Genomic DNA, 25234 nt, shown 5'->3' on the forward strand with positions numbered 1-25234 from the left:
TTTTTAGGGTAACATTTCGCAACAGGTGCGGCAATTTGTTTAAAAAAGTAATTTCATTGTATCTTGTTTGCACCGTAATTTGGGTTCATGTTTTTAAAACAAAATCCCAGATTTGTTGATAAATTGTTTTTTCAAAATACCCATACCGCGCCTTTATGTATGACGTCCAATAGACCAGTTTCACAATACTACTACGGTTGCAATTTTTAGATATCGCATGACGCATCGAATCATAACGTGTAACTTTCTTTTGCGGAGAATATCGATGACTATATAGCAGTTGAGTGTGTTATTTACATTCGGGAGTTTCATGGTCACTATTACTGGGTTGAAAAACGTCAAACATATGCATACAGACAATATTAGTGTTTAGTCAATAAAGGTATAAGTAATTTAAACATAAACACTATAACACCTCAATAATAATTCAACGACTTAATATTTAGTACCATTAGTTTATATTTATATATTTATGTTATCTTTATAAAAATACGAGTTACAGATTAACATCAGAGTGTGGTCTGAAGACTAATCATCCAAATTAAACAAATATATACATAAGTCGTCTAAACAATATATACAATATATAACTATAATTCTCAAAGGTATGGGTGTGTTGGTGTTTGATATTTTCTGTAAAAAATTGAACGCGCAAGAGGTGGTTTGAATCATCATAATGACAAAGCAGTATTAAACGCGACGTACATGATACTATAAATGTTAAGTTTTTTTTATAGTTAAGTCTTTTTTACTGTAATAAAGATTGAAGAATTATTATATACCAATGAACAAAAACTCTCTAGGCATGCATATTTATATCTTTTTATCCGTGATTATGAGTGAGAAATATATATATCACTTTTCATCATAAATCTCTTAATTTCAGAAACAGTATTTAACCCCGTTGTGGTAAACGAAATAGCTTGTTTTTATTGTATTGTTCCGTACACTAACGTTCAATCTTTAAAGCACTGCGTAATGACGGAGATTTATTTTTTTGGTACCCTATAAAAACATGTTAAGCATAATATTTACAAATATTTAAAATGTGTATAGGTATTAAGCACTTAAGTAATTATCCGGATATCCGTTTCCACTACAATCGTTCCTACGCTAATTTTGAAAAGGGCATTCGTTTTTATGTTATTTCGACAACCAGGACAATCGTTATTAAAATAAAACATTATTTTAAAACTGACATTGTTTGATTAATTTAACGTTTTGTCTATTAAACCTTAATAGACAATTGACTCTTATTGCACTTTATGTCAACAAGAATTTAAAAAATACATGCCGAAAGACATACATTTAAGCTTTATGCGCAATATTACGCGTGTAGGCTAAACAGTGTGCCTGTCGGCATATTGTATATCTGTAGTACTTTTTTACTCGTAGTAATGGAAAATGTATTATTCTCTATTCTTAATAAAGTTAAACAAGTATCATCCGAATCAACACTATCATCATTAACAGTCTTCAACACCGCCATTACAGATATCATAAATGTTAGATTTCTTTATAAATAATTACACACAAACAGATAAGCAATTGACATTCGTATTTGACAGAAATATTTCTTTTAAAATAATTATACACAAACAGATTAGCAATTGGTGTTCGTTTTTGACAGGGCTTCCAGCATACGAATGCCAAAAACCTTCTGCCGCCAGTATGTATCCAATGCGCAACAAAGATCGACCTCAATGGCAAAGCTCAGTTGAGGAACCCCGAGGCGCTCTTTGGCATCCTTGTGTAGCAATCAAGTAGGTCTTGTTAGGAGCTTATATAAACAAACATAGGACGGAAAACACGAAACATTCACTATTTTGTACGCACTTTAAAATATGGTTGCCTAAAATTTGAACACATACACATGGTCATAGGAGGGGGGAGGGCTATCCGCACTGTTACCGTGCCAATTACACACCTCGCTAGGCGAATCAAAATAACTATCTGGATAACTCTATATAATTTTTGTTTATCTTTAATTTTAGGATATATGTTTTGGTTACCGATTGTCTAAAACATGTAATATCCATACAATTGTACGTTTTAGATTAATTTTGGATAATATTAAGACAAGGTATTTGACTTCGGTTATCTTTATCCGAATGAGGGTATCGTTTGGATTGACTATAATACCTATATTTATACAAAGCGCTTCTTTAAATTGTTTACGCTTTCATCATAACATTTCACATTCGTTCAGATCCGTTGTTTGTTTAGGGCTACATTTCGCAATAGGTGCGACGATTTACTGATAAGGGTTATTTTGAAACATCATGGCTGCACCTGAATTTTGCATAATGTTTGTTTCTTACGTTGATAAAATGCCATTTCAAAATATTCATACCTCACTGTTATGTATGACGTCCAATTAGTGTCAAAATAAGTAGGTATACCTACAGGTGCAAAAATAGTACACATCAGAAACAAATTTGTGCGTGCATGCCTATATTGGGGCAAACAGGCACATGTGCAAATATAAACATGAAGATCCAATTTAAGCCTGTAGGTTTAATGTATACCTATTGGTTAATTATGTTTTACTGCTAAAAGATTGTGTTTATGTGTATAATTGAAATTTATTACATTATTAAAATAACACACTGTTGTAAAACCTATATTGGTTCATTCAAATAAAGAATGTGTTGTCTATTAATCCTATATGGACAGTTGGCTCTTATTGCAATTTGGATCAATACGAATTTAAAACTACATGCCGAATGACAGATGGTACCTTTAAACTTATATGCACAATATTACACGAGTAGGCTAAAAAATGTGCCTGTCGACATAGTTGTATATCTGTAGTAATTTGTTACTCGTAGTTATGAGAAAATGTATTATTCTCTAGTCTAAATATAGTTAAACAATCATCATCCTAATAAACCCTATCGTCATCAACATTCTCTAATACCGCCATTATAGAAAACGCAATTATTTACCTGGTTTATCCTAACAACTTTTGTCTTCATAAATAATTACGCACAGACATACAAGAAATTGGTGTTCGTGTGTGACAGGTCTTCCAGCACACTAATGCAAATTCTGTCGCTCGTATGTCTCCAATGCGCAACATAGATCGACCTCAATAACGCTGCTCAGTTGAGGAATCCCGAGGCGCTCTTTGACATCCTCATTTAGCAATACAGTAGGTCCTGTTAGGATCCCATCTTAAAGAAACTAAAAACTGGATTAAAATAAATGAAATTTTCACTTATTTAATTGCACACGTTAAAATAATGTAGCCAATTAGTTTAACACACATAGCAATAACTCCCCAAGCAATCCACACCATTTCACTGCCAATCACACAACTCGAATGACAAATCAAAAGATTTGCGACTCACTTAAAACTCAAAACGAGAAACCCGTGCTTTTTTTTTCTCGCTTAACTACCACATAATTCTCTCTTTTTAATAACATGTAAAGGACCAATGTATAACCTTATGTATCAAACCGATAATAACTTGTTATAGATGTACAATGTAAGCATGTAGATATATAATATAAGTATGTCGTCATTAATGTATTTATTCTGGAACATTGTGTTACAAAACGGAAGAATGTGTATTCGTTGGTAAAGGTTTAGTTTAGTATTCTTTTATAATTGCACAATATTGTAAGACCTTTATTGTTTTAAACAAATATCGAAGCGTTTTGGGTAAGTATACTTTATAAGACAGTGAGCTCTTATGTCTTTTTGGGTAATACAATCCTCAAATATATTCTTACAGACATACATTTACGCCTATATGCGAACCATCACCTGTCGGCATAATATTGAGCCTGTAGGCTATTTTCATCTGCTCTGTTTATCCCTATTTTGACATAAGCGGCACGGCATACTAACGGGGCTTTCTTTTATTGTTTACGGCTGACTTGTAGCACGTATATAAGAAACGGTCATTTACAATTTAGTCATACAATAGTTCAATCTTTTCAACGAATTGAGATTAACGACAAAATTAACATCTGTATGATGTATGTACCTTATGTGCTCGTCCTTGTAGGATTATCACATAGTGGACCACTGTCGGGTAGATAGTAATTCTGTCTGATTAGTTAGTTTTTTAAATTTTATTTTGGAATGTTTTGTTTTTTAAGTTTAAATGATTACATCACGTTCTTATGTAGCTAAACTTGTATCCTAAAGTGCTTATTTAAAATTAATTTACGACAAATTAACACGTGCTTGTGTTAGTCGGACTGGCTTTGAACAAAATTTCATCGAGCAGTATTAGAATTATTATAAATAATAACAACAATACGAGATCGTATAAAGGAGACTTCGAATAAAATATAAATAATGTTAACATTTCATGCAATGTATAGCATGTCAGAATCTATACAACATTAATTGCCCTTTTAATAAGCCATACACAGCAACACCAATTGTTAAATATTTTGATAAGCGGATTGTTAGGACTGAATTAAATTTAAATAAGATACTAGAAACATGTAGTTCAACACAAATATTCAAAGACGAAGCAATACGTTTTTATTTTTTTTGTTGTTATAAAATCGCAAAAATTTGTTAAATCAATTTTTGATCAAACATAGTCATCTTTTAATTGCATGTGTTGACTGTTTAACACAATTCTCAGAATCGGCATAAAAGGTATATCAACGCTATCGATACAATTTTACCGCAATAGCGTTTTAGCGGAAATATAAAGTCTCATTTTAGTATTCACTTTAATATACTCCCTTGTGTATAATAACTGGATTGATCATGATATCGAAACAGACGCAGGGTATGATTCGGTACGAAGTCAAATTCGCCGATAGGTATACAAATGAAATAAACGAAACTAAATGAGTGACGAATAATACTGGTTTCGCAGTAAATTTCTTTAAACTATATAGTGTACATCAAGAAGCAGATTTGATTTCAGCGAAAGCGGGATCCGATGAATACTTATTTAACACATTAAGGTTTCACTTACATACACGTCCAGCATACATTTAAATGGTGCCGCTACAAATTGTTAAGGTGGGATGTTGTACTCAAATCATAACTTAGCGATATGTGTTACATTATAAACGCCCATTGGTCAGACACAAGCGTATTGTTTAGCACGTGTCGTATCTAATAAGCATTTACATTTAAACATGGCCTGATATTTACGATTGTCATCATTATTTCAGAATGTCCACAGTGCATGCACTTGGGAGTGAAACTGATCAACATGTCCGCAATGGCCGCTGACTCGGTCAACCAAATATTGGGACCTTTTTTGGGTCAGTACAACAACACTGCCTGCGTGGGTAAAACAGCGGCTTCTGAAATGTGCCCCATCAGCGCTGTCTGCGACAACATCAATGTAAAAGTAACCGCAATTGGGATGACCGCTGCCAACCTTCCTGGTAAATCAATATATTTATGAAGGATTATGTCCGATATATTTATTGCGACGATATTGTGTATTTTATTTATGTAACATACACATTTATTAGCGTTTTATTTTAATGAATAATAAAAACCTCTGCATTAATGGGGAAAATTTTCTTCGGAAAGAATCAGGAAATATTTCAGTTTTGACGTCAAACTGATTACGCCATTATTAGTATTGAGTCCGTTATTTCCCCTTTACCGTACATAATTTGAAAGCCTAGAATTTCACCATTCAAATACCATATGTTAGACACTATATTGTATGTGATCTGTTTAGTTTGATATATTTGGATATATAAAAAATAATTGATTTGCCGTTTTTGATTATTTAATGAAAACAATCTTAAATATTAAATTTGTAAAAACAAGTTTTAAAGCTTAAATGCACAACAACGCGACTGTTTAGCGTTGTTAGATATTCATACGACGTTGTTTTCACATTATAGTATCACCCACAGTCAAAATAATGTTAAAATTGGGCCGTGCTCTGTGAAAAGGGGGGTTTAATGCATGTGGCTTGAGTGTCGTCCCAGATGAGCCTGTGCAGTCCATACATGCTATTCAGGGACGACAGTTTCCGCTTTCATGATATTTTTTATTATAAAGAAAGTCTCTTCTTAGCAAAATCCAGTTTAGGCGGAAAGTGTCGTACCTGTGTGGACTGCACAGGCTAAACTGGGACGACACTTTACGTACATCCATTAAACGCCCTTTTTACACAGCATGGCTCAAGTGAATTGCTCTCGGATGCGAGTATGGAGATGTCCGTTGTGATCAGAAGTTGTGGAGTCCTTATGATTGGTGACACCCCGAAATGCACACCAATTTTTGACCTCGTCGAGGCCGAGCAGAAAGCGAACCCTCCCAGCTAGCACAGTTGTATGCCCAATATAAAACAGTCACATACAATGGGCAACATTGTCAGTCGGTTTCTGGCAAACACACATTTGACAAGGGTAATTCTGGAAACAGTTTTGGCTTAGCTAGGAATCTTATTATGACGTATTTGGTGATTCTTCGATGTCATGAGTAAAAACAGTACAACTCTGCACATTACAGAAGCGGCAAATAGGTTGAAGGCCGTGGACCGTTTTATTGTTTATCTCTGTAAGACTATAATCTAGAACTGCGTTATTATTTATCATCCTAATTGGGACATCAAAAATACCGCTCATTAAATAATTCAACCGATGAGAGAGACAAGTTACTGTAAAAATAGAGTTCTTTATGGAGATTTTGCTATAGAGTGTTTTATATGCCAGAAGTCATACCAATTGATTTTATAACTAGCAATACCACATTTAAAGCATTGTGAAAAAATGTGTATTTAAAGCGTGTTGTTGTTTTTTGGTCTTTTGGTTATCGTTAATTGTTATGTTATTTCTATAGTTATCTCACCGGAGCACAACGTGCTCATGGTGAAATTTTGGGATCACCTTTTTTTTTTCGTCGTCAACATTTTGCCTTGTTAACACTCTAGAGGCCACATTTATTGTCTGATCTTCATGAACTTTGGTCAAAAGATTTGTCGCAATGAAATCTTGTTCAAAGATTTGTAATGTGTCATTACTGAGGGCTATTTCTTTCTCAATCTGGATTTTTATTTTAAGACTATTGACAAAACAATTAAAATTTGGTACTTGTTTTTTGTACTTCATGTTAAAGATAAAATATTTCATCAATATAAGAATAAAATTCACAATATTATTACAGTCTATTGATTTCAATGAGTAAATTCCGAAACTTACATTTAAGAAAGATAGTTTAACGTTTAGTTGCTGTTGTTCAAGAAAAGATACTAATTGATTCCAAATAGGCTGGATGTGTTTGCACTCCCAAAAAAGATGTTCTATAGTTTCGATGTTTTCACCGCAGAAGTCACACAGATTTGAGTTAGATAATTTACATTTAAAGAGATATTTATTTGTAGCTATTATTCTATGGATGTATTTATATTGAAAATTTCTCAGTGTGCTTTCAATAGTTGCTTTATATGGCATGGTAAATATGTGTTTCCAATTAAGTTCATGTTCTCCGAAAAGGGCTTCCCATTTATTTTGGGTTTTGGAGTTTTCTGTAGGTTTTTTAATTTGCAGTGTGTAAAATATTTTATTCGGTTTGTTTTTTCTTCCAAGTATGTTTTCTACGAATGTTGTTTGAGTACATGGTGTATTATTTGTATTGATTTCAGATTTAATATGCATGGGTATGCTTTTGATTAGTGTGTAGTACTTCAGAAAATTATTTGAAGGTATTCCGTATATGTAGCATATATCATCAAAAGAGTAGAAATCCTTGATTCTGTAGTCATATAATTGGTCGACATATTTAATGCTTCGTTCAAACCAATCTTTATAGAAAAACGTCTTATTGTTTGAAGTTATGTCTTTATTGTTCCATAAAATAGTTTTACTGCTGGTTTTGGTTTCTAGGTTATGAGTGACATCACTCCATGCTGATAGAACATCAGACAGAAATATGTTTTTGTTTGCAATTTCATGTAAGATAGTATTGCTGATGTTACATTCAAAGAGTAAGGAGTCACCATATTGTTTTAGGATTTTCTGGTAGAATAATTTCCAATTACTTGTATTGGTATTATCTAGGTATCTTTTAACCCAGCTGCATTTGATTGCATTCAAGAATGAGTCAATGTTCGTTAATTGAATACCTCCATTTTCTACGGATTGAATTAACTGAGTTCGTTTTATTTTATCAGGCTTACCGTCCCATATGAAATTAAATATTGCTGATTTTATATCGTTAATAACATCATTTGGTGGATTTGGGAGAACTGTTAATACATAAATTAGTTTAGGAAGTGCAAATGTTTTCAATACTGTGTTTTTTCCGATTAGTGTAAGTTTACGGTGATGCCATGATTTTAAGCAGTTTTTGAAATTCTGTAATTTAGGTATTATGTTTTTAAGAACTGTATCCTTTTCATTATTTGTGAAAGTAATTCCTATCGTTGTGGCTTCATCGGATGTCCAATTAAATTTCATTTCTTTTATATATACGACATTACTTTGTTTTAATTTACCTACTCGTAGCACAGTACATTTACTTTTGTTTAGTTTAAGACCCGATGTCATTCCGTAGATGGTTAGTGACTCTATTAGGTTATGGAAAGAATCGTAATTGTCGTTTAAGAAATAAGTTGCATCGTCAGCAAATAGGGACTGTTTGATATCTTCATCAGGATCTGGTGATATTCCTTTTATGTGTTTATTTGATTGGATGTGATGTGATAGATACTCGATGCAAATAATGAATAGCGATGATGAGAGTGGACATCCTTGTCGAACCCCTCGTTCGATGTTAAAACTATTTGAAAAGAAGCCATTGTTAATGATTATACTGTTAATATCGGTATAGAATAATTTAACCCATTGAATGAGACTTTCACCAAAGTTCATATTTTCTAAGCAAGAGAACATAAATGAATGATCGAGTGAATCGTATGCCTTTTCAAAATCTGCAAAGAATATAAGACCAGGATTGTTTGAATTGTTAAAATAGTTTATGCATTCTTGGATAAGACGAACGTTTTCACCAATGTAACGTCCTTTTATGAAACCAGATTGAGATTTTGAAATGATTGATGGTAATATTTTTTTTTATTCTGTTTGCTATACTTTTAGTTGCAATTTTATAATCATTATTTAGTAAACTAATCGGGCGCCAGTTTGATAAGGATTCTAAGTTTTTTCCAGGTTTTGGAATGAGTGATATAATACCTTGTTTTTGTAGCGTAGTTAAGTTTTCGTTGTTAAATGAATAGTTAAGTGAATTAATTAGATGTGTTTTTATATCATTCCAGAATATTTTATAAAATTCGATTGTGATGCCATCAGATCCTGGGCTTTTGTTATTTTGCATATCTTTTAGGGCTAATCCACATTCATATTCATTAAGTAATCCGTCGCACAGTTGTTTTTCCTCTTGGTTTAAAGCGTGATGTGTATTTTTAAAAAGGGTGTTATTTTCAACATTTTTTCGTTTATATAGTGCTTCGAAAAAATAAACGTTGTTCTTCTAGTATTTGAGTCATGTTTGTTATATCTTTGCCATTGACTACTATTTTGTGTACAGTTTTTTGTTCACTTCTACGTTTTTCAATATTTGCGAAGTATTTTGTATTTTTTTCATTGTGTTCAACATGCTGTTCACGCGCTCTTAGTATTATTCCATTGAGATGTGTATGATAAATTCCGTCTAATATTTGTTTTTTTAATGTTATTTCATTTTCAATGTCGGTGGTATCCTTTGTGTTTGTTTGATGCAATTGTTTTTCAAGTGTTTCAATGGTTTTGATGGTTTCAGTTTCAAGTTTGTGTGTTTCTTTACGTTTAAATGATGTGTATCTAATTGTTGTGTTACGTATATTTCCTTTAATTACTTCCCATAAGGTGTTTGGGTTTGCATCTTTATTATTTTGAACTGTATTTAATATTTCCTGTTTTATTTGTGTTTGATATTGTGTATCAAATAAGATGCTGTTGTTAATTTTAAAGTATCCTGGGCCTCTTTCAGGTTGTATATTGTGCAGTTTAAGTTCAACTATAGAGTGGTCAGTCATAAATCCTGGTTTTATGTTACATGTGTCAATAATGTTGCAAAGAGATTCAGATATTAAAAAATAGTCTAATCTACAAAATATTGTTGGTTTTGTGTTTGAGTGCCAGGTGAATTTGCTTTCGTTTGGGTATACTGTACGCCAGATATCTATCATATTGTAGTTTTCAATTATGTTATTTAAAATGTTTCTATTTTTAGGATGAGTATTAATGTTTCCATTCTTTTTATCTAATAATGGGTTCAAGACAGTATTGAAATCACCGCCGATTATAATATTTTTATCTTGGTTACTAATTATAAAGGATTGTAATGTTTCGTAAAATGCGGAATCATCTATGTTGGGACCGTAAACGTTGATTAATGTAAGTTCTGTTTCATGTATTTTGATATCTATACTTGCTAGTCTGCCAATTATTATTTCGTTAAGGTTATCAACTGTGATCCCTATGTTACTTTTTATCAGAAAGGCAATGCCTTGTTTATTAGTACATTGTCCACTGAGGTAGATATCCCCATCCCATTCATTTTTTAAGGTTTGCGCTAAAGTGTGTGTCAAGTGACTTTCTTGTAATAAGCATACATTATTTTTTTTTTCGTCTAACCATTTGAAGATTTTTATGCGTTTATCTTTGCTGTTTAGCCCTTTTACATTTAAAGTACATAGCTTGATCATTTAAAAAAGGGTGATGTAAATGATAATGTATGTGTGCTTGTCCAGTTAGTTTCTATTTGAAAACGTGTCCAGTTGGTTTCTATTATAAGAAGTAAGATGTCTACACAAACAAACAAAATAGAAAACAAAAATAAGGGATACAAAAGGATGAATATTCCATAAAAAAAGAAGGAGTAAAAAAAAATAATCATAAATGTGAGATTATAACAATAATAAACGACTGGTCTCCAATAGAGACATAAACAGCGCATTTCCTTACACTGGAAATACACAAACTAATTGAATTAATGATCTGAGATACAAAAAGTATATATGTATAACACCGTAGATTATATGGTAGCTTATAGTAATAATAATAATGATAATTTTATAGCAAACATGAATATGCTAGTCCTTTTCTTTCTTTTTTTTATCCTTTCGTTTTTGCTCCCATATAGACCGCGACAGTTCAACGACGCAATATTTATATCATTCATTGACAAAAATAGGTGGCATTAAATTATAAAGACAGTGTTTTTGTCTCTTCTTCATAAGATATTTTAGTGAAATAGAAATAAAGGTCAGATAAGTACACTGTACACAACAATTCACCATCCAAGTTACAAAAATAGCTATTTCGTAAAGAAAAACATTGTGTTTTGCTAAACATTATCATATGTAAGAAGATTTTTTCTTCTAAACAAACATACATAGATTAAAAGAAAACAACACAAAAGGTTATATGTACAAGCAAAATACAAATATTATGTTAAGGGATGATGATTAAATACGGTTCTGTCAACATCGTATAAATGTAGGTAGTGATCTGAAAAAAAAAACACGTATATATGACACCGTTCAATGGATGATGACTCTTTGAAAAAAAAAAATCACTGTATAGCGAAAGTCGTTTTCTACCTAATATATAGCATTACAAGTGTACATATCCTGGTTTCCATGTGATGTAGATTTATATTCAAAAATTAAAAAAGAGTCGATCAACTAACGTACTGTGTGTGTGTGTGTGTGTGTGTGTGTGTGTGTGTGTGTGTGTGTGTGTGTGTGTGTGTGTGTGTGTGTGTGAGTTTGTAAAACCTACCAACCGGGGAAAATCGTATGAATACACACCAACAAACCGGGGAACACCTACCAACCGGGGAATTCCCCGGTTGGTTTTAGGCGAAAATCTCTAATCTACGTGAATGAAATACCAAACTGTCAATTTAAATTAGAAATCCAACGCCTTCCCCGATTAGCGGGTTTGTGGCATGCACAAAATATACACAAATCTTCACCATATTACAATCGAGTGTGTATCCAGGCTTATAACAGTTCCCCGGTTGCGCTGTTTAAAAATCATACACTCGGTATTTATATCATTTAGTGAAAGTCAGTTGGAAAAATGGAGTTTCGAGCGAACAAACGCATTAAACTAAGGTAAGTTTTTTAATTATGTTTATAATTTTTAATTACTATTAAAAAGCGCTTTTATGTAAACGTTAAAGTAATACTGGAAGACGAATTCTAAAGATCGATTTATATAAATATCATTTGATTACAAAGCTTGTTTTACGGTACATATTTCAAGAATATATTTTATAAATATACGTTAAACAAAGTAGAGCTCTAGGCAGTTTTTAGCTCGACTATATATATACAGTGGAGCTATCCTACTCACCCCGGCGTCGGCGTTAGCATGAGCGTTAGCGTGAGCGTTGGAATGTTAAAGTTTGCGTACCACCTCAAATATTGTCTATGTCCCTTGACATATTGCTTTTATATTTTGCATACTTCTTTACCAACATGACCCCAATCTATAAACAAGAGCAGACAACTGTAACAAGCATCTTGTAAGAATTATGGTCACTTTTTTCCACTTAAAATATGCATATTATTGATAAATCTTTGTGAAAGTTTACGTACCACCTCAAATATTTTCTATGTCCCTTGACATATTGCTTTTATATTTTGCATACTTCTTTACCAACATGACCCCAATCTATAAACAAGAGCAGACAACTGTAACAAGCATTTTGTAAGAATTATGGCCCCGTTTTTCCACTTAAAATATGCATATTATTGATAAATCTTTGTTAAAGTTTACGTACCACCTCAAATATTTTCTATGTCCCTTGACATATTGCTTTTATATTTTGCGTACTTCTTTACCAACATGACCCCAATCTATAAACAAGAGCAGACTACTGTAAACAGCATTTTGTAAGAATTATGGCTCCTTAGTGATTTTGTTATTACTACACATGCCTAAATACATATTATGTATATCATGAAATTAATGTAATTTGTGTACAAGGAATTAATGTCAATGTGTTGTACTAAATGGTTTTATGAATAACGAACTTTTTAACTCTGACTAGATTATGTGTTATACCATTTTTTATTGTTGTTGTGAATAGGCAACACAATGACTACTAGATCTACGGACAGCCAGGAACCAGGACAAACAACATCCGTACACACGGAAGATGTCGATGAGACGGTTTGTAATATTTCACTATGTCGAAGCTACTAAGGCGTATTTTCTGGTTTGGTTTAGTCTTCGGTGAAATAAGCGTAATTTTGCCTTAAATTATATTGTGCCAATATTTATTCCGGGTGATGCTAATTGGTATTTGGGCTTAACATAACACGTACGTCGATGATCATTATATTAACATGTTATGCGAATTTTAAAAGAATAAAATATTGTTTACCAGTTGTAGTGACTTTGAACTACTTGTCTTTCAAAATCTTCATATACACAAAGAATTTAGAATTTACACCTGTCAATGAAACTGGTGCGCATGTGTATTAACCACTGTAGTTTATAAACATCGACTTCATCATAATCACAAAAACGTTAATTATCGCTTATCCAAGAAGTGTAATATCATTAATTTTAATTTTCAGTGTAAGACTTATACGCTGCCAATTACTGTGTATGAAACTCTGAGACATTAAGAAATTTAACTTGCGTGTTACATATGGTCATTGGTTGATATTTCATCTTAACGACAAAAAAACAATAGCGTCTACTCGATATTTTGCTATACGATACATTCTGACATGGGTAAGAAAAGATAGTTCATTTTACACCAACCACCGCACAATACATACATGATTTACCGTGAACCACAGTCCGTTCACCAGTTCTTTTTTCTTCCAACACATTTGTCCAGAGAAGTACAATACCTTTCATTTAACAGTGCATACATTTTGTCTTATTCGTATCTGTACAAAAATATTCCTTGTATACTTTTTCGAACTTTGATAACATGTTTGGAACAACCTGGTATATGTTAAGACTTGCTACGTCGGTGTATTCAGCCAATCTTTAAACAAGCTTGATACGTTCAAGATAAATAATCAAAGATATGTTAAATTTGAAACCGTTTTGTTGAAATTGATCATTTAAATGCAACCTTTAAAAATGTTTTATGGGTGTTTTTCAGTTTGTTATTATGTATACAAAACAAGCTATCAATCTATTTCAAATCTTCCCCAATGACAGTGAACGGCAAAAAATAAAACATGTGATGTAAGATAAGCAAACGTAAACTATTTTGGACGAAGGTGAATTAAACTTGTATTATACCATCGGTTGCAAACATTTACACAAAATTCTCATGTCACTTAGATTTTCTACATCTTAATAAAAAGCCACATGAGTGATGATATCAATTGAAAATGCTGCTACTAAAGAATTGCAATTTCAACTGATACTAAGTAACGTGGATGTATGAATCTTACTCTATTATTGTCTCATTGAATTGTGTTGCAGAGTACCGAAACTAAAGAACATAGCGACACTGCACACGAGTACAATTCACAAGATGCAGCAGAAAATATGTTGAACAGTGAATCATCGGATATCGATGTACGTAAACTTATAACGATTTTGTGATTGCAATACAGTACACACATTTAAACATTTTATCTAAGATTATATATAGTTCCGATTTTTTTCAAGCTCTAGTATCGAACTGTAATTAAGACATGCATTCTGGTAAGTGTTATGTTACACTTACACATTTTTATGGATGTAGTTCACCAACAACAAATTATGATGTTGTGATATTTTCATATTTTTATATGATCTCACACACAGGAAAACAACTTTATTTTACAGGATAGTGACAATGACAAAGACTATATTCCGGAAGAAGGCGATGCATCGTCAGATGAGTCCATAGTTGTCGAACTCATACCAAACATTCAAAGATTTCAAAAGAAGACAGCGTCAACACTACCTCCTGTTGAATCCTTGCAATCTCGTGAACGTGACGAATCATCCGCAGAGGCACACAAAACCAACATCACCATCGCTCAAACAAATAACAGTGAATACAGACATTACGATAAGAGATTTTATTGCATGTTTTGCGAAAAGGCTCAAATAAAACTAAAAAAAACATTTGCTTTTGCAGCATAAAGATGGGCAAGATGTGAAAGATCTATTAAATACGGAAAATTCAGCAGAAAATAAAAAAATGTATGAAAAAATAAGGAACGTAGGGAACCATCTCCATAATGTTAAAGTATTGCGAGATGGCCAAGGACAGCTGTTTGTGTCATACAGACAAAGTCACAATCAACGCGTAGCTGCAGACGAGTATGGACCTTGTCCTTACTGTTACGGGTATTACCCGAAGAAAATCCTGTGGAGGCACACTCAAAAATGTAAGTTTACAATGCGGCGGGATCAAGAAAACGACTCGCTTTAGAGAGCAGCCTGCTATTACCAAAATCAAAAGAAGGAAGCACTATTTCAAGACGAGTAATCGAGTCCATGAGAAACGACGAAATAAGTCGCAAAGTCAAAAGTGATAATACAATCCTTGCATTCGGTGAAAAACTCTGTACAAAAAGGGGCCATGATGAAAAGCAACACAATTATATTAGACAGAAGTTAAGAGAAGTTGGTAGATTGCTGAAAGACATGCGATCTTGTCCAGGCAATGTTGAAAAGTCTTTGGAGAATTTCATGTATCCAGATGCTTTCAAATTTATTACACAATCTTGCAAAAACGTTGCAGGCTTCGACGGAAACACCAATACTTATGCTACACCATCATTAGCCTTAAAGATTGGCACAACGCTTCAGAAATGTCTAAAAATTCTAATTTCGAAAGGAATCGAAACAAACAACCAGGATCTGCAAACAAGGGCTGAGGATCTTTCCAAACTATTTGAAATTAATTGGACGGATGACGTGTCTTCCAATGCCTTAAGAACACTTCATGAGGCTAAGCAGAACAGTCAGAAAGAACTGTTGCCATTGGCAAATGATGTCAAAGTAATGTCTGAATACTTACGACATGAAGAAGAAACACATGCAAATACCTTACAAGAATCAGCAAGTGATTGCGAGAAAAGGCAAGCATGGCATAAGTTGTCTGAAATCTGCTTGTGTTTAATCGAAACGATCAGACGATGTGTCAAAAATGACAGTCGAAGAATATTCAAAAAACAAATTGACAAATGACGATGGAGAATTAGATTGATGTTTAACAAAACTGGAAAAAAAACATGTGCCGTTATTTTTACCGTACAGAGATTATTGCAAAACGAGGTCGAATAGCTGCAGTACTGTTTCCAAGACAGGTGAAAGAAAATATCGACCTGCTCATACGCAGCAGAAATTCTCTAACAAACTGTTTAAATAGTAAATATCATTTCCCAACAAAATCTGCATCATCGCATATTCGTGGGACAGATGTATTACGTTCAATTGCAATTGACTGTGGAGCTGAACATCCGAAAAGGCTTCGTTCTACAAAGTTAAGGAAACATATTGCCACAATGACTAGGCTTTTTTACTTGTCTAAAAATGAAATAGACATTCTAGCTAAATTTCTTGGTCACGACATTCGGGTACATAGAGAATTCTACAGATAACCAGATGGAACCATGCAGGTTGCCAAAGTCAGCAAGCTTTTTATGATGATGGAAAGTGGACAAATTACCAGAAATTCTGTCAATTCGCTAGACGATATTGATGTGGAAGACGAATGTATTGTAGGTATGTCGCATTTTTAGTGTTAAATTCATACAGTAAATTTAATGTTAATAATGGGCTCATTACCGAACTTGATTACCTAAAGTGATAAAAAGAATTACAAACATTTTCTGAAATATACTTGTGTTATGCAAGGCAATTCTTTTTTATAGGAGACGACCTGGTAAGGCGGAATTTAAAGTCTACAGTCATTTTGTGCTCAGTAAGGTTTACATTGGCTACTTCTAATTTTTCACTTTCAATGCACTAACTGCATATTTATTTGGTGTGCTTCGGTTGTTTCCATCAGTGTTATATTATAAACTATATTTAATTTTTGATCTTGTGATTAACACGACAGATGAACAATATTCTTCTGAATTATCAGAAAATGAAAATACTGAAGACCTTGAAACTCTGCTTCCCAGCACCAGTCAACCAAAAATAACAGACAAAGGTATGCATACACATGTGAATGCATTTAAGTTATGTATCTCCAAGTTTCTTATGTTTCTTAGAACATGATTTGCTTACATGTAATTGTTTGATTCATTAGGCAAAATAATGTTTCCAAATTTGTCGTGTGACATCGATGTCATTATCAGGTGCCGTAAGTACCTGGACGCTTTTGTCGTAATTTTGCTATGAAAAATTGTACTGAAGTATATATATTTAATATGGATATCTTACAAATGGCAGTTAGCGACGTCATATGGTGTTTTATTATCCATGTACAGAAAAGGGTACTTCAAATACCAGGAGAACAAAACAAGCAGCCAAAAAGCAATGGAGTGAAAACGAAAAGGAGCTGTTCACAGACACTTTGATCGTTTTTTGATAATGGGTAAATTACCAGGGAAAAAATCATTACTTGCATGTATTGAAAGTGAGAATGACCTTCACAACAGAAGTTGGAAAAATGTCAAAGACTTTTGCATAAATTTAATTGAAACAAAAAAGCGACGGGGACTTTTAACTTAAAAAAATATAACACATATAATGCACGTTTAGGAGAATACGTTAAAGGATGAAGTTGCCACATGTGTTTTGTGTGTTTTCTTGTTCTATATACTCTTTTCGAAAACGATATATGTGTGCTTATTGTATTTGAATGTTTTATTAATACGGTTCAGTCAAAAACGATATTTGTTCATAATCATATCGCCGAACAAATTAGGATTGGTATATAGTTCGGCCAAAGAGTGTTTCTTTGTACTTTCTATTACGAGTTTCTACGAGTTACTCACTATACAAGTTATTTTTTACCCCAAACTTGGTGAATATGAATGAATATAGCAAACATGATAACAAATCAATCTAGAAGGCTCAACGTTCAGAGAAGGCACACAAAAATTCAGTCGGATAAATGGAAACAAACATTTTGTTCAAGCATAACAAACAAACACTTTTAGATATAATAAGATTAATGTAAATAACATAAAAAACTACTGCTAAACTACTGCTACAATGTGAAGAATACAAATGAATATTTTGTCAATTTTACAAAATTTGTTTTGAATGACAGGTGTCTGACTTGCAGTTGAGTACTTAATAGTTATTTTAAAGTAAACATTTACCAATATGTAAATTATTGCGTAAATATCGCACTAGAATTGATTAAATAATTGTTAAATATTACAATAATTTCCTACACAGACTTTTGTGCATTTGTTTTGCGTGTAGATATTCACATTAACTTTCAATTCACATATTTGCTTTGTGTATATAATTGGTATGTTTATTTTCAGAATTGAGTCACACTGTTATAATTTCCCTGTTGGTACATATTATTTTTAAGTTGGCACCAACAAGGGTCTAACAATTGATTCACATGTGCACTCCCCAGTAAGTATATATACTATAATGTAAGTGATGCAAAATAATATTAAACTACGTGTTTGATAAGTGTTTGCTTTGGTACATATTTAATTATTAGTGTTTTTATAAAATGATAATGCTGTCAAAGTCAGCGATGATTATACGTGTATAACAACATTAATTATAACTTTTATATTGTTTTCAACAAATAATATATGGTTGACACATCGGCATAAATTTTCAGTGCTTAAAATACACTCCTTCTATTATATTTTATGCAAAAATTAGGTACATAAGTTGGTTTACATAAAGGTAGTTTGAACAAAATACGTGAATTCAAATCTTGAAAAAAGGTGTTTGGTTTGCAAGGGAAAACTAAGCGATTGCCAGTGACTATTTTCCTTAAAATATAATCTGTTATTACGACAGGTAGAATTTAATGTAAGTTCATTATTAACGTTAACCCGTTTTTGGCATTCTCTACTCAAACAAGTGCATACATACTGTATTTTTTTAATACAGCACATGTGTAATGGTATCACAGTTGTAGAATTGGAATTCATATATTATAACAATAAATACTGATCATTATTCAGATTGACCTACCGCCGTAGACTAAGTCACTGGCGCATCAAAATGCATTGTTATCAAGTCGTTTTGCTAGTTTACTAAACTATTTTGTTTTTCAGGCCTCGCCACATTCGTTGTGAAACGTTCATGATTGTTTAAAGTTACAGATTTTATTATTTTTGAAAATGCAATAAATGTATTTAAGACAATTTAAGTGAAGTGGAAGTTTCCCTGCGTGTGAATGAATTTTCTGATGTTTACCTGTTTCAGGGGAGTAAATGCATGAGTTATTTTATAATGTCAGAGTAAGGACAAAGTAAATTTACACTACTCAATCTACATGCTTATGGGCAGTTCTACTTTTAGGATAAAAACTTCATAGTACGTGAACATCGTGAATATTTTTTCTGATGGAAAAAAGGAATTAAACAAATAAGCCGCCTCCCCCTCTCCTTCATTCGGTTTGACAAATAGCGTGGCCTAGAACAAAAACATTATTTTTTAGTTTTAAGAACGAATTGTATTCATTTGTTGATTAATTCACCATGATTGATATGGTATAATGCAGCACTTGCATGTTTGTAGTCGGCTTATAGCTAATAAAGTCATAAATGTATTGTTTGATTTGCGTTATGTCTCGTATGCTTATTTTGATGTGAATAATATTTGAGTCAATCAAATGAGGCATTTTTGCAGAACTTATATAAGGTCATATAATAAACATATTTAATTTAAATATTGTTTCATACATATTCTTTTCAATTTTTGTACTAACTTAAATAGTATCCATGAACGTGCACGCCATTGTCCTATCAACAACGGTACCATGATTACACACAATTACCCCTGTTGGTAAACGCAAGTTCCCCGTTGGACATTATTGAAGTTCCACAGGGATAGCGCGCTTAAGTTCCTCTCTTGGTTAACACAATTCCCCTGTTGGCACACATTAAAGTTCCACGGTTGGTACGCACATAGTACCCCTGTTGGTATACACCGTTCCCCAGTTGGAACACATTGAAGTGCCACAGTTGGAACGCACTAAGTTCCCCTGTTGGTATACACCATTCCCCTGTTGGTACACATTGAAGTTCCACAGTTGGTACGCACTTAGTACCCCTGTTGGTATACACCGTTCCCCAGTTGGCACACATCGCAGTTCCTCATTTGGTACGCACATAATTCCCCGGTGTGCATGTAAAATTTTCTTTGATTTATTACCCTATTTATCATAATTGTTATGTCAAAATCGTATTTTAGGTTCGAAACTTGTCTTTTTTTTATCACTTTCAGCTTTCTAGAATATGTGGAAATGGTGGTCCCCGGTTGGTAGGTTTAGAACACATTTCCCCGGTTGGAAGGTTTTACAAGTATGTGTGTGTGTGTGTGTGTGTGTTTGTAAATGGTGGAAACCCACTACCGGTCTATCGTTACACACCAAACAACCCACTACATATTGGCAACCCACTACACAAAACCTGGTAGTGACTTTGACATTTTGCTTTTTTGGGCTAAATTTGACATTAACTTTTTAAAAAATGTATTTTTACCATGGAATTGACTTGGCGGTTTTTATTCGCGATTGTGTGTTGCCGTACACTCTTGCGCGATGTTGCCATTTTTATGTCTCACACATTTTGCTCCAGTAATTGTGCGCATGCGCGCGTTTTCCAAAATGTCCTCCAAGACCGTGATTCAGATGGGAAATACAATTTAAGGTATTTGTATGCTGAATACGTTAATTTTAAATGCGATATTAGGCGGTTAAATAATAAATGTTCTTCTTGTATGAAATAAAGCGCACGTTGTCGGTTAAACTGCTTATTTTCTTATATAAACAGATACGATTTTACTAACAAATGTCATTCGTCCTTGCTTGTATCAAAATAAACATTTTCAAAGCTAACCTTTTACAAGTTTTAGGTGATGTGGAAATTAACTCAATGGCAACGTTATTGGAAACAGAAAAAGTATTCAATTTTCATTAGTATTTGCGAAATACGATTTCATTGATTGTTGTTTTGTGAATCATAATCGGTAACTGGTCAGTTCGTACCTATTCTAAGCTCGTACCCTACAGCATTGTACATTGTACAGATGCTGAACAAATTTGTTGCAGGCCTAAAAAGCTAAATGTTTTGTGCAATAGGTAACTTAAATTTTTTCCGTCAGGTTCTTCTTCCATGTGATGACATCATGTCTGCAATGAGACCTCAAAGAAAGAATTTCAAGAACTTTAGGCGATAAGTGGGACAGATCTGTTTCTAAAACAGGATGAAGAAAAAGGTATGTGCATCAATGAAGGGAAGCATTTAATTGTATACTGATTCATCATATAGACAAGTTGATCGTTATATAGACGAGTTGATTGTTATTGCTTACAATCTGTATTTTTCTTGCATGCGCAGTTACTGGTTGGGCTATGGCAAAAGCGCTGATTACTGATAGCCTCAGGGTACCAATTCTCGAATTTTTTACCGATTTTATTTAATTTGTCAAACTGTTTCAAGTTTTAAGCTGATATTTCATGTAAAAGACTTCTCTTTCTGAAACTATAAAATGTTAAGAAAACAAGTATTAATAACTCGACCTTACCGTTGGTCAAATGAAGTTGGTTATGTTTACATTTTGCAACCGATTCGGAACCAATTATCGAACGCTCACTCATGCAAGCCATCAGACATTTGCAACACACATAAACTGGTAAAATAAATTCATTTACATTGCAACTGACGTGGATAATCATTACAAATATATTTTGTTCATTTAATCAAAAGATTAATACTAATTGATACTTTGGACAAACATTTTCCTTTTTTGACTTCTCTAACTACTGCTTGTAGAGCACAGACTGAGCATTTATTTGAATTTTTCGTGTCATTTGTCTAAATGAGAGAGAGAAAATTAAATCTAAATAGATGTACTATATTTATCAGTATAATGATTCTCAATAAATGTTGTTGAATGGTACCGAGTTATAAATGTGGTTGAATGGTACCGAGTTACGAGTTGGCTTCAGTACGAATTGATCATAAAACAACTTAGTTGATTGCAACCTAAGCCTTTAAAATAATATTGTACTCACCGAGTTACAAGAGAAGTTCCGCAAACAATCCTCCACAGCTGGACAGAGTGATGCCGAGAATAATCAGGAATTCTGGGTGATTTAGTTGTCTTTACAACTTCAGCTTGTAGCATTTTCGTGTTAAATATTAAACTTTTTCTTGGTTCAATGAATCTTTGTCTGCAGTTGTGTTTATAAGAGGCTGTCAAAATGGAAGTTTGCAAATAGAATGTATTCATATTGGACTTACTTAAATAGGACCCGATTTCAAATTAGATAGATAGATAGATTTATTTCGGAGATAGCATACATACTCACAATGCATCGAAACAACATGTACATAAAACAATATGAAGTAAAAACAATCATAATTGAAAAGTACATGCATAGAATGCACTATGGCATGCACACTAACGCCAAGGATTACACAAAAAAGAGTAATATCCCTTATTTCCATTGTGGTCCTTGAAATTCAACTATTCCACCGGTGTAAATTTTATAATTTATAAAAATCGTTCGAGAATTGGTTCCGTTCGAGAATCGGTACCCTGAGGCTATGGAAAATATATGCAGTAAGTCATGTTTTTATCAGAAAATGAGAAAGAACTTCTAAAATGAATACTTTAACACAATAAATGAATTTAAGAACTATATGACACCACACCAACATCGGCTTTGGAATAATTGTATTGTTATTTTTTGTAATAATAAGCCTACATTTGTAAATGATTGAGGTTCACCGTCCATTGGTCTTCAACTTGGAAGCTCTGTCAAATGTTTTGTGACAGAAATAAAAGTATTTTATTGGGAAAAAAAGTTATAATCTTTTGAATTAATATTGGAGCAGTTGTTGGAATCATTTTAATGAATTAACCTCGTTATTTCTGTATGTATTTGTAATACACAAATGTAGGTGGTAAATTGGAGAGTAAAATGAACCTACAAATGATTCATAATATCAATTTAAAATAATTACATCAATATAAAACTATTTTATCCTTCAATGGACAAATACATAAATAAAAAGGTATATATATTGTGTTTTTGTTCATTGTAGTACGCAATATACATATTTAGCAATGATTTCATAATTTATTCGATCAAAATATATGCCACTGATGTACGATGAGCTTCCAATGTGTGTATTAAGGATAAATAGTTTTTGATCTAATTCATTATTAAACATTGTTCACCACATAATGACATTTTGATACTAAAATAATCGTAATATAACATGCTTACAAGGTCATCCCTTTAAAAAAAAATAGAAAGATACAGGTTATCTATACTATACAAGTGATGATGGGGATGATTATGGTGATGATGCAGTTGATAATGATTAAAAGTGCGAGCATTCGCTGATTGCATTCAAACATTTATGTTTACTGAACCACCATTTTATTGGATTAGTATTATAAATTTTTTTATTTATATGCAACAATTTATTGTCTATTGTTTCTTCTATATTATAAAATGTATTTATTAAGATGAAGAAAGAGATAAAAAATGACACAACTGCATGCTTTTTTTAAGGTTCAAGATGAAAGCATTATTAATCTTGTTTAATTACTGGACAGACATTCGCCACCTGTTGGGGGCGGGCACTTGGGTCACTAAAGTTTATGACAACCCGTGTTAATAGTAAGTATATGTCAAACAAAGGGCCAATTATACCACGGTTTACATGTTGAAATCACGAGTGTCGACGCTTGTGAACACATGCAAATTATTTTAAAGTAGACAGCCACTTTCCAATTGTGCTTTAAATTTTGTCCAGACTTGGTAAGGTTTCAATATTCAAATTATCGTAAAAATCAAAGAATGCAATCTAATAAGAAATGTTTTTTATACATGTTGGATTAATTGCTTAGTCCATTTAGTTTATTTTAGAACCATATATATGCTGAAACAACTTTAAATGATAAACCAATGATAATCAAACGGTGTTAACTTGTTTGTACAAGTAGTTGTCACCTAAATATTGTTTGTGTATATTTATGTTGAACAAGTTGATTTCATAACTTCAAATGCTTTATTAGCGAAACACAAATACAATCTTACGTTTTTTATTAAGTTATTTATTATAAATAATTATTAATATAATTGAGTTTCACTGTGTTTTGATGAGTTAAATAATTGCGGAAATTACAGTTATTTTCAACATAATCTATAGATCAGCGTAAAGCCAACTGCCTTTTTCCCACTAGTGGGCGTAGTCAGAAAATAGCAGGTGCGCGTAACGTCATTCTTCAAATTGTCTATAATAGCACATTAGAGCGTAGGCTACTTTGCTCCATATTTTCTTGCACAGTCCAGCATTTATGTTATACTAATACGAATATTTTCCATATAGGAAACAGTAATTATAGAAACGTGATATAATGATGAATTGTTTTCACCCAAACTTTATAAACTTTCCAGAAATGATATTGTTTGCTCTACACTATTTTACCTAGTACTGAATATGGATGTTTTGTGGGTGGAATCAATAGTTCGCTTTTGCAAGAGTGTTATTTAGGTTGAATGATTAAAAAAGATATGATGCTGTATACAATTGAGCGCTTTTTAATATTAATATAAAATGATGACAATGGAATGCAAGGTGGTAATAAAGTTTAACTTTGAAGAACCAAATGAATTGATATTTAATGTTGTTATATATTAGACCTATTTAATTTATCATTTTGCCTGTTCTTTATTGTACATGATTCTGATACAGTGCAATGTCTTGCAATTAGGACCTGTCTTGTGTAATTTGTTATAGCAACTATCTCTAAAATTAACACTTATGCCAAACATAAATACTGTATGTTTCTAAACAACACTTTACAGGCGGACTATGTTGACGATCTACTTTCTGCAAAATTGGCTCATATGAAGAATCGGCTTACATTCAAATGTTTCCGATCAATTCATGTTCGTAGGCATAGTCAAAATAATTAAATAAAAAATAATAAAAATAAATTGATTTCAAGTTAATTTCAGTTTTTCTTGTTTAATCTTGCTTATACATAAAATTAGTATTAGTAAAATAAACAAAGGTAAAACTTTAGCTGCCCCAGCACCAGAACATTCCCATCATCAACCGCGCCTACTTGAATACGATAGCTCCTTAAAAGAAGTGTGAGAATTATATTAGAATATAACTTT

The 25234-nt window shown here is 32.6% G+C and overlaps 3 protein-coding genes across 13 annotated transcripts in view; all 3 read left to right on the top strand.

The window, feature by feature from the left end:
- The window catches only part of LOC127866991 (fibropellin-1-like), a 281878-nt gene that overhangs the window by 227690 nt on the left and 28954 nt on the right, over window positions 1–25234 (top strand). The gene's annotated exons all lie outside the window — the stretch shown is intronic.
- The window catches only part of LOC127866987 (uncharacterized), a 183713-nt gene that overhangs the window by 108382 nt on the left and 50097 nt on the right, over window positions 1–25234 (top strand). The window lies entirely within an intron of this gene.
- LOC127867005 (zinc finger and BTB domain-containing protein 41-like) lies at window positions 11551–15385 on the top strand. Of its 2 annotated transcripts, XM_052407925.1 has the most exons (4): window positions 11551–12071; window positions 13052–13134; window positions 14416–14511; window positions 14764–15385. In XM_052407925.1, exons 2-4 carry the CDS (start codon window positions 13060–13062, stop codon window positions 15064–15066), a joined length of 474 nt encoding a protein of 157 aa, XP_052263885.1. In that variant the 5' UTR covers window positions 11551–12071; window positions 13052–13059; the 3' UTR covers window positions 15067–15385. The 2 variants fall into 2 exon arrangements, with proteins under 2 accessions (XP_052263885.1, XP_052263886.1); XM_052407926.1 differs by lacking the exon at window positions 11551–12071 and having other exon boundaries at window positions 12724–13134.

Source organism: Dreissena polymorpha, chromosome 2, assembly GCF_020536995.1.
Source record: "Dreissena polymorpha isolate Duluth1 chromosome 2, UMN_Dpol_1.0, whole genome shotgun sequence".
Lineage (NCBI taxonomy): Eukaryota > Metazoa > Mollusca > Bivalvia > Myida > Dreissenidae > Dreissena > Dreissena polymorpha.

Excerpts from the sequence above, each read along its gene's own strand:
- LOC127867005 (XM_052407925.1), top strand. The coding sequence starts at position 13,060 with ATGACTACTAGATCTACGGACAGCCAGGAACCAGGACAAACAACATCC. Across the intron at positions 13,135-14,415 it reads CGGAAGATGTCGATGAGACG|AGTACCGAAACTAAAGAACA; the intron begins GTTTGTAATATT and ends ATTGTGTTGCAG. Across the intron at positions 14,512-14,763 it reads GTGAATCATCGGATATCGAT|GATAGTGACAATGACAAAGA; the intron begins GTACGTAAACTT and ends TTTATTTTACAG.